Source organism: Maylandia zebra, linkage group LG6 (assembly GCF_041146795.1).
Source record: "Maylandia zebra isolate NMK-2024a linkage group LG6, Mzebra_GT3a, whole genome shotgun sequence".
In the NCBI taxonomy this organism is placed as follows: Eukaryota; Metazoa; Chordata; class Actinopteri; order Cichliformes; family Cichlidae; genus Maylandia; species Maylandia zebra.
Window position 1 is genome coordinate 10,875,599 of NC_135172.1, and position 10,861 is coordinate 10,886,459.

Below are 10,861 nucleotides of genomic sequence, written 5' to 3' on the forward strand. Positions count from 1 at the left end.
ATATTGTTTCGTGATACTGCACTGAAGAGGAGCAAGGAGAAGAGGAGAGAGGGATTTGATGATATCTTATTAACCTGCTCCTGTTATTGACTCCATTTTGTATCCCTTTGGGTGTGCGCTCCTTGAGGCAAAGCAAGACAGACGCAGAGAGGAAAATAAGGGAAAAGACAAAGGAGAGAGGGCTCAGATGCTATCACAGTAACCTTGTCCTTTCTTTGGCTCCATTTTATCACTGTCAGGGTCCCTGCCTCGACCTTAACCGACTACTGCAGGAAGGATAAATCCTCTCCAGCATGTTCAGCTTTACAGAAGATCAGTATTACAGTGCCAGTAGCAAATACCTCCAAAATGACATTGAAATGATGTTCTGTAGTAGATGCAGTGCAGGAGCAATGAATGCTATTGTTTTGGGTTAACATTATAAGCATGTGCAGGCATGCCGTACAAGATTATGTACAGGAAATAATGGATGAAAGAAAATGGATGGATGGATCTCCCAAACTGCAGCTCTTGCGTGATGTTCCTGGTCTGCAGTGGTCAGTATTTATCAAAAATGGTGTAAGGAAGGAACAGTGGTGAACCAGCAACAAGGTCATGGGCGGCCAAGGCTCACTGATTCACGTGGAGAGCGAAGGTTGACCTGAGCTACTATAGCTCAATAGTCTGTGTCCTCCTCTCCATTACATCTTCAAAACTGTCCAGTTTGCTGCCAATCACAAAATCCATCATTTTGCTGCACACAGTGAAGGATCTCAGCTTCCTCAGTGTTGGTCTTCCCATTTAGCCCATTACTTGTACCTCAGTATTTCTGTAGGTGACACACTCTGGTGATCTACTGAAAGTCTAAGCTCCACAGTCTCCTGTGGAGCTACTGTACTGTGCATCACCAAGCCAGACAGAACAGAACCCATTCTCATATAATGTGCAGCATCTCATGATTTACCGCAAGGGTTTTCTTTTATTTCCTGTCGTTTCATTCTCAATAGCAGCGGCTCAGTTGTGTTTAATGCGTTTTAGAAGTCAAAGAAGGTGATTCTCACCATGCAGCCATTATTACAAGCATCGTATCACCTGTATGTTCATTAAGTGGAACAACCAGAAAGTTTGCTTTTGTGTGTTGCTGTTGTGTTAAATTGCAGTAAAGAAATGCAGCAAAATGCCAGCTTCTCAGAAAAAAGAGGCATGTGAGCAAAACTGTTTGAAGAAGACACAAGAAATGTTTAATAAATGATAACTGCAGGATTTCTGTGACAGTATGGGCTGAAAACACCAAGCTAAAGCTATTTTTTCATTACCCAGTCAGTCTAAATATATCACCCTACTGCAGCAAGTAGGAGTTTTATGGCCTGGAAATGGCTTTTATGAAACACTCAGAAAACATGCAAACATAGAAGGCAGCACTGGAGCACAAATATAAACTAGAGATGGCACGATACCACTTTTTTATGTCCGATACCGATATCATAAATTTGGATATCTGCCGATACCGATATGAATCCGATATAGTGTTTTTTAATCAATAAAACTGTTTTTTTAATATCTTGCTGCATTTTGTATAGGTTCATACTCAAGTTTAAATAAACAACAACATTAAAGCTATTCTGTTATACCTGTATGTAAAAAATACACTGCACCCAAAATATTTCATAGTTCAGCAATACTGATCAATCTAATAAACTTAAACCTGCTCCATCCTCCCTATTCTGGTATTTTAAAGAGTACTTAGCAGAAATATTAAGCAACCTAACTAATAGGGTTGCAAACTCCCAGCAAAAAATAAAATAAAATAGGGAACCACCCCTCACGCTCCACCTCATGATGCTTAATCGACGTAATCAACTTTAATTTGATGCAGTGTGAAAAAAAATGCACAGAAATAAATTATTTTTCAAGAATAATTAAATAGATTCAACATCTTGCTTCAACAGAACTGTAGACTGCACAGATGGTACCTTCCCAAAGGAAAATGTACTATAGCTTACTAGGGTATATTAGACTTAACAGTTACTATATACAGTAATGGACTTTGGGTGTAAGATTCAGATAATTATTTATTAAAAGTTCAACATTTTAAATGAGAATAAGAAAGAAAAGTATGTCTTTGTGCCCCCTTTTCCCTGTTAATGCCCTATCGGCCCCCCTGGCTAAACTTTGCTAGATCCGCCCCTGCACAGTTACCAGCCGTCAGCTACGTAGAAAAAGATCCTGGTGTAGAAAGTAATGTTAAATAAATTCTAACAACAGCTTATCAAGCTTAAACGTGCTGCTGTTGTTCAGCTGCTGGTTTCCTCTTTCTGGCGCGAAGTGGGCCAAAAGCAAACTAGAGACACGGAGTCGCGACAGAAAAGCCGATCAGCTGATCGTTAAGCAGTTTCATGATTGAAGTAGCAGCAAGAAGAGGCAGTCGCTCCAGGTATTGGTTGTTAAGCTTAACGCGGGAATGCTTTACAAACATTCAGAGATGAACTTACACACTTGCTTTACTTCTCTCTGGGATCACTTTCTCAGAGATGAAATGCTGGTTTGGTAGCAGGCTTCAAATACACACAGCTGCTCTATCACGTGAGCACACTGCTCCGATGTGCTACGGTTATGAGCCGAGTTACGCCGTGTAGCAAGTTTTGTGAGGTGCTTTTTTATATTTCATGGATCGGATTACATTTTTTATTTCTCTCCGATATCCGATCCAGTGATTTACGTCAGTATCGGACCGATACCGATACGTAATATCGGATCGGTCCGTCTCTAATATAAAGCAGGAAAGTCAGATTGATGGTTCTCTTGCTATTTACACTCAGTCAGCAGCATGGAAATATTATAAGGATTGACACAATCTTGGTAAAGACAAACAATGATATACGAATGGTTGGTTGTCTCTGTAAAGAACTAGTGACACTACACGGGGTGTACTACACTTCTCGCCTAGTGCTGTCTGGGATAGGCTCCAGCCTTTGGCAATGCTGTGTGGACATGAAGTTAAGAAAAGCCATACATAATAGTGGCACCTGTTTGTGAAGTTCCCAGAAAAGTTTGACGTGTACGAAGTGGGACGCCATTTGAATACTCGACTTTCAACTTTTGAGCAACCAGGTGGAGGCAAATGTGACGACACTCATTCCAAATGCTCAAAATATGGAAACATTGACTTCTGAATTCAGTAGCAAACCTCAAAGCTGCTTTACATATAGAAGCACTTTACAGAGCCACTATGGTACACACTCAGTTCAGATGTTCTAAAGGTGCTGACATTAAATTCTGTCTTGTAAACTCTACCACAGTCCTGAAAGTCATATCTGTTCGTGCATTTTCATCCCATCCCTTCTTCTCTCCTTTCCAGCTCTTCTCCATTGTGATCTTCGGCTGCATCGCCAATGAGGGCTACATCAACCAGGCCAAAGAAGAGGAGGAGTACTGCATCTTCAACCGCAACCAAAACGCCTGCAATTATGGGGTGTTTATGGGCTCCATGGCATTTCTTTGCTGTGTGGGCTTCCTGGCTCTGGACATCTATTTCCCTCAGATCAGCAGCGTCAAAGACCGCAAGAAAGCTGTGCTGGCTGATATTGGGTTGTCAGGTAAACACATTGTCTTTTCATACCGTATTTCTTTACAATACTTTATAGTTGTGAAGTATTTTGTTTGAGTTTGGATTTTTACCTTCAGATGTGCTAAAGCCTCAGTTACACAGACCTAGAGACTGGTTTGGGGAACATGTGCAATCACATGCAAGTTGGTGAGTGGTTGCTGTCTGTCGCCGGGTGATACTGGCCGCAGAGATGGTGCTGCACCAAAAAACTTGATTGATTGGTCGGTAGCAGATTGCCAACTACTCATAAAAATCCCGCCTTACTTCTACGAGTCAAAAGGTGCAAGTTTTACTTTGAAGGTGAGCGTGCTACATTTCCAGTTTGCGCCACACTTTTTTCAGTTTCACAGTTTTGCTTGGGGAGTAGTTGGCAAGTGTTTGCAAACAAGACTTCATCTTCCATCTACAATACAGTAACTGTGGGAATCTGCTAGCAACCAAAGCAATCACAAGGGTATTTGCACCGTATACCTCTTTCCGACCAGTTTCGCATAGCAAGCGTCAGCAACCACTTGCTATCTGTTCATGGAGTTCACATTTCTTCCAAGCAACAGGTGATTGCCAATGAGTCTCTGGGTCTGTTTGTCTGGAGATCAACAAAGACTCCTACAAACAGCTTTCATAAATACCTAAATTCACTTCCCATGGATGCTCGAACCAAATAGGCCTTTTTCTGTGCAAATTATCCCAGCCGCTCAAAATATACTACCTAACAAAAACCTGTCAGCGATTTTTGTAATGTATAAAAATGCCGTGCAGTTAGGTTTTTACAACAAAAGGAGAGATGTGTGACAGGGATAATAAGTAGACAAGTACTCATCTGACACTAACAAGTCTCTGAGATGTTGTGCGTTGGCGTCCCTGACAGTGGCTTCCACTACTTCTCCACTGCACTGCTACTGCAATGAACTCAAATATAATGACAGGACAGTGAAGTGTCGGATTGGTTAATGAGGTAGTTCCTGTCACAGACAGAGTTCGCCCTCCCTGTTTTCGTCACCTACACTCTCTGACTCTCTGATTTTCTTGCCGTATCTGTTGTAATATGAGATGGTTTCCACACTGAAGAAATAAGGGAACCTGATAATCCCTGGGCATTTCTGATTAGGCTTTATACATTGCCTCCACACTCCAGCTCTTTTAATTTCTCTCTCGTCTTCCAGTTTCCCCCAGCCAGCAGGAAAGAATCATATCTGATTTTATGAGTGAATCCTGCTGTCTGACTGCTCATCTTGCATACCACAGGGCTCATTTTGGGGCCCATTGCTGTTCTCAGTTGATTGCCTCCACCTTTTCATTCTTATGCTGACTTAATTACCTGCTTTAGTCATCCAGCTGTGGTACCTGAGCTTTGTTTTTCTGCACTATGTGTTCGACAATTTGAGAAATATCTCTTTTTTTATGAGAGTCTTCAGTAAAACAGTTCTTGTTTTGTTAAACAAATGGCAGCAGGAACTTAGCCTAGCTAAGCTAAAAGAGTTGAAACAGGTGGGAACGTTTAGTTTGGCTTAATTACAGTTATACAACATATTCATCAACCAGTAGCTTATAGGTGAAGGTGGTGATTGGCTGAGTTTTGTCACCTTTATAAGACAGCTACCTATTCTCCCCTGCTGTTAGTGCATATTCTAACTAAACAGCCATGCAGATGTAATCTAATCAAGTAAGTACTGTAAATACTTAAACTAGTCTTTTAACAGATGAATTCAGTTGCAAACATTGTAATTTGCTCATATTGAGTTGCAACACGAGTTCCATTCTGTTATTTTGGAGTTAAGCAAGAGGAATTTCTTAGCAATTTTACTCCGAATCTCTGTTTTTTTTCTTATTCCAGCATTCTGGTCCTTCATGTGGTTTGTGGGTTTCTGTTTCTTGGCCAACCAGTGGCAGGTGTCTGAGGACAACCAATTTAAGGAGAGAGGGGACGCTGCCCGAGCAGCCATCACCTTCTCCTTCTTCTCCATCTTCACTTGGGTAAGGACCTTAATGGCCTGATGCGGTGCTGTAACCAAAGACGGGACTGACAACCTTAAACCTTGAATCTTATTTGGCTTTTATCCTCAGCTTGCTTATATAGCCAGGGAGCTATATAAATGTGTCTCCCTTCATCTTTTTTTAGTACTGCTTACTGTTTCTGACATGTGAACTCATGACTGTACAAATATTGTTCCAACAGGGGGCCCAGGCTCTCTTCTCTATGGAGAAGTTAAAGAATGTGTCATTTGAAGAGGAATACACCAAGCTGTTCCCTCCTCAGCCTCATCAGTCTTTTGTTTGACTTTATCTTCTCTCTTTGTTGCCTTAACCATCTGCAGCAGGTCCTACACGCTCCTCTTTCTTTACTGAGACTGCACTTGATTTGGGCGCCCTCTTACAGCAAATACTGCCGTTGCTGACACAGAGACATAAAAGCAGACTTACTAATCCAAACACCTCCAAACACCCACATTAACAAGCAGGCTGACCTTATCATTCATCAGCGCAAGACACTCAACAGCTAAATTTACACATGTGCAGCTCTAAATATCTCAGGTGTGAAATCAGAGCTTTTTCTGTTGGAATTTCATGAAAGACTCATTTTATTTATGAAGAAAAGCTTCACCAAATTATTTTTTTAATTTTTTTGTTGAAACAGATGTTACAGTCAGAGTATCTGCAACACCAAACCTGGAGCCCTGAGCAATTGCTGTCTCAGTTTTTAGGACTGGACACCATTTTTTCACGTCCTTAATTGTAATGAGTTTTTATAAAATTATTAATTGCTTACACCCCCACCCCCTAATTTTCAGTTCCTCACTTAAATGAATAATTTGATATATACTTACTCACAATCTAGAGCACATTGCAGTGTTGAGATGGTTATTTTCAGATATATTATTACACAGATATGTTGCACTCAAAATCCTCAATTGAAATCAATGGGAGAATTCGACAGCACTCAGACGTTGGTGGAAGTGTAACTTATAGGGGATGTTTTAAGCCTTTTCTGTTGTGTAAGATCTGATTGCTGACTCTATGTACTGCTGACAAGTGAAATGAAAGCTAATTTAGCTAATGCTTAGTAACACCAAACTTGTTTCAAGATGACCGACTTTGTTTATGTGCTGGACAGTTTCTCCAGTAGGACTTCAGGCTCAATCAATCAAGCAGAGAAATGTTAAAGAGCTTTCTGTTGGAAGATGTTAAGTTCAGATGGAGCGAGAACTGTTTCGCCTCGTTTACAGTGAGAACACAAGCTAAGCTGAGTCGTCTCGCTACAGACTCCAGCATATTTAACACATTTTATAGGGGTGTCAGTTTCCTCTGTGGTTGCACACACAGGCTCCCTCTTTCACTTTCATTTTATTAAATTTAGATGGTAGAGGTGTGTTAGAGCTTCAATTTTAGTCATTTAACATTTAATATTCATTGTCTTTTATGGCTAAGTTTTATTATGCGGGTGCTAATAAAATGTTCTATATTCATATTTACAAAAAAGTCTGAAATATTCAGGGTTCAGTCCATGTAACTCAGACTACAATGAGTGCAAATTTCCTCTAAGTATGTGCTGTGGAACGTTTTCTTTTGGACAGTTAGCTGGCCTGATGCGCTGTCATGTATCGACTTATAAAATCAAAAAAGGTTCAAAAGTACTGCAGCTATTCAAGTGTCTGCAACATCTGAGCAGTCGATAATAAAGAAAATCTCCTCGTGTAACTTGAATCATTTTAACTTTCTCTGTGTTGCTCTGTTTTACCTCTGGCTTGTCCCACGATTTCCTTTCTGAATTATCAACACAAGAGGAACTCGTGCTCTTCTTCTAGAGCTACACAATGTACGAGCAGCATTTTTTGTGCTGCTGCTTGAGGAAGTAATTCACTGTGACTGATTCACTAAAGCTGTCTAATAATGTTGTCAAGCTTTCCAGCCAACTAACCACTGTGTCCTCCTGTCTTTTGTTGTCTGACCCCTCCCTTCCTCACACTAACATCGTCACGTCTCTGTTTCATCATCTGTCTTCAATCGCCTCCTATTCATCTCCTCGTCCTTTCCCATTTACGATCCTCATCGCCAAGGCGGGCCAGTCTTTCCTGGCCTTCCAGAGATACAAGCTAGGGGCCGACTCGGCCCTCTTCTCCCAGGACTACACAGACCCCAGCCAGGATGCAGCCGGAGCCCCCTACACCTCATTCGGTGGGGATGACCTGGAGAGCCCGGGAGGAGGAGGAGGCCAGACCAACAGTGACGGGGCCTTCGATGGATCCGGAGGCTACCAACGTCAAGAATACTGAGATGTTAGGAGACATTTATGTATGCTGATGAAGTTGTCCAAGGTTTCTACTTCAAAATAATATTTGTGCTGTTTTGTGTTACACAAGAAACACTGAATCCATTACTTAGTGTATTGGGCAGATCTTTTATCACATCCTAGATCCAACAACCTCAAGTTTTGAGTTGCAAATTTATTGCTACAATTTACTGTTTTTATTGTTATGCGCAGGGGTTAAAGTGGGATCTGGCAGGTGAGGAGACCTGAAGATCGGGTGTAGCGGTGCAGCATGGGGAGAAAAGATTTACTTTGAAATAATTCACATAAAATCCTTGTTTGGTTTTTGAGTTCCAGCAGATTTTTCTTTGTGTTCATGCTGTGACTCGATATTCACTGTTATTCACAAGATGTAAGCAGCTGCATGTACGGCTGATTTCACCTAGACAGTAAAAAGTTAGTATAAAAAGATCGGATTCTATGAGTAAGTGTGCACCACGCCATCACCTTAAATGTAAATTGATGTCTGCTACACCTGATGTAAGCTAACACCACAACACCACAGCCTATAACAGTCTAACACAGTGCATCATTGTAAGCTCTATCACAGAACTGCAAACTAACTACACTAACCTGCAGTCTTTGACTGTCTAAAATGAGTATACTTCAATTAGTTTGACAACACGTGTAGATTTTAAAACTCTGAAACCAATTTTATTACAGCTTTAAATTTCATCTCTGAGATGAAATTCTCTCTGGGAAGTACACTAAGTTGCTCCATTTATTCTCCTCGTCTTTAGTGCGAGGAAGATGCTGAAGTACCACGACCACAACTTTACATCTGCACCATGAACACATCACAGGGATGAGAAGGAAAAGGGGACGTGTTAATGTGTAAAAGCTCTGTGGTGTGTTGTTATTTTCTTACTACTGAGCAAGTGTCTCCAGGCCATCACTGGAAGTAACACCAGGCTGAAGCATAAGAGAAATGAACTCATTCCACAATCATTTATTATTTATTAACTCAAGGTAGGCTACCAGAAAATTGTTAAGACCCGCTTTAACCCCTGGTTATGTGCACAAAATAATGTGCCTGTGACAATAAATAATGTAAAGAAAACATATTATTAAAGGTCAGTACAACAAAAAAAGAGCGTACTTTTAAAAAGAACAGGGAGAGATTATGACATTTTACATTTAAGACTTACACCAACGATCAGCTCAGTTGACTTTGTGATCTTAACAACAGCCTCTGCATTTAGGTGGTGATTTTTATCCCATGTGACAAACACTGTAGTAATCAGAAGAAGTTAATGTCATCAATTCTGGCAAGTTTATCTGTCTTTTTGTCAAAAAAAAAACCTCCACAAAGAAATCTTGGGCATCCCCCAGATTTTGGATGCATAGGTAACAGGTGGTGATCTGCAGTTAGGCAGACAAACATCAGTGGGTTCACTTCATCCTTGGGAAGGAGCTACAGAGTGCAAACACGCCAGGTTTTACTGGAGGTGTTAATTCGGGGTTTGGGGGCAGGGGGTGGATTAGAAACTATCGGCAGGTCACCCTGTAGCTGATCAATGCTTGTGACCACACTGCCTTCAACTTGTGAGGTCTTCAGTTGGTCAGCAAAATAAGTGCGATAGCTAAAACGCTCCCAAACAGACACGCACGCACAGGTTCACAGCCTATCGATGCTGCGAACACAAGTTTTTGCTGACAGAACTCGTCGATGGGCCATTACAGGATATCAGCATAGATAAACAAGCAGCAGTGGCGTATCAGGCAACTAATCCCCTCCCCTGTATAATGAGACTGTGTTTGTATTGAAATTTGTCCTTTTTTTCTTTTTTCCTTGAAATGTTTTTATGTTTCCCTGTGAAGCTTTTTCTGTCCTCAATTGTTGCCTTAGTGCTGACTGCCAAGCAGAATCCATCACGCAGGAACACAAGCCTCCACAACACACTGATGCTCTCTTTCAAAGTCTTAATGTACAGCAAAACGAATTTGGTCCTGTTTTGTCCTTGAGCACGTCAAACCACTTTACAAAAGCAAGCGTTTGTCATCAGTATAGAGCGTTCCTTATCAGCAGGTCTGCGGAAAACTTGTGTGTGTTTTCCGCTCGTTGTCAACAAATCTGCAGGCATCCTCAATATTTATGAACATGCATCGCTCCATTTTTTTGTGCTCCATTTTTCTCCAGTGTATCTGTCTGTATAAACATATGTAAATCTATAATTGAGTATATAACAGTGTTTGAAAAAGATTCTGCTTTATTTTAGGGCATTAAGTTAGTTCTATATTTAAAAAAGACAAAAGAAAGAAAGCTCTGTGGTCTGTTGAGTGTTATTGTGATAAGATATATGGTGAGGTTATCCATGCCTCATCCTTTGTGTTGCTCTCGAGGTAAGGAGAAGTTTTTATTTTGGGGATAACAATATTAAATATTAAAATATGCATACATATATATGGCTACGGAAAATGTGACCAAATTATCAAAGTATATATGCACATATATACTTTATGCTGTACATCTGTGTAGATGTAGAAATGTGTGATGTTCCTCTGTGAAATGAAGCAAATTAAGATTAAAGAAAAAACAATTGTGTACAAATGTATGTTTCTGATGTGGTTTTAACCAATAAAAATAAAGAAAATACTGAACAAAAATGCAAGATGAGATGAGAATCTCTGGTGTTGGATTTTTGGATTACAGTACTGTGCAAACTTTATGAGCCAACCCTCAGAATTAAAATACATTGGCAGTGTGTGTGTGGTTGTTTTTGTGCTGAAAAATGAATCCTTTCCCAATCAGACGCTTTCCCGATGCTATTGTATCTGGCTCAAGGTCTAATAGTACTTCTCTGAGTTCATAATTTTAGCAGTTTTGACAAGATCCCCACAGCCCTGATTGAAATGCTGCCCCCCAAAAAGGACAGAGCGTCCACTGGGTTTTACAGGTGGCTGTAGACACTCACTGTGATACCTGTAGGCACTGATTTACAGTCCAATCGTTTTTTTCTTTTCTCTTC

At 40.6% G+C, this 10,861-nt stretch overlaps 1 protein-coding gene across 2 annotated transcripts in view; it reads left to right on the plus strand.

Annotated features, from left to right (window-relative positions):
* syngr1b (synaptogyrin 1b) overlaps window positions 1-10,511 on the plus strand; it is a 31,322-nt gene extending 20,811 nt beyond the window's left edge. Inside the window, exons 2-4 of one of the 2 annotated variants that reach the window (XM_004574683.3) lie at window positions 3,338-3,575; window positions 5,421-5,560; window positions 5,763-7,282. In XM_004574683.3, coding sequence (XP_004574740.1) covers window positions 3,338-3,575; window positions 5,421-5,560; window positions 5,763-5,864 — 480 coding nt within the window. In that variant the 3' untranslated portion in view covers window positions 5,865-7,282. Of the gene's footprint in view, window positions 1-3,337; window positions 3,576-5,420; window positions 5,561-5,762; window positions 7,283-7,641 lie in introns of those variants that run through there. The other variant, XM_004574682.5, reaches the window with a different exon arrangement.
* Window positions 10,512-10,861: the final 350 nt, after the last annotated feature.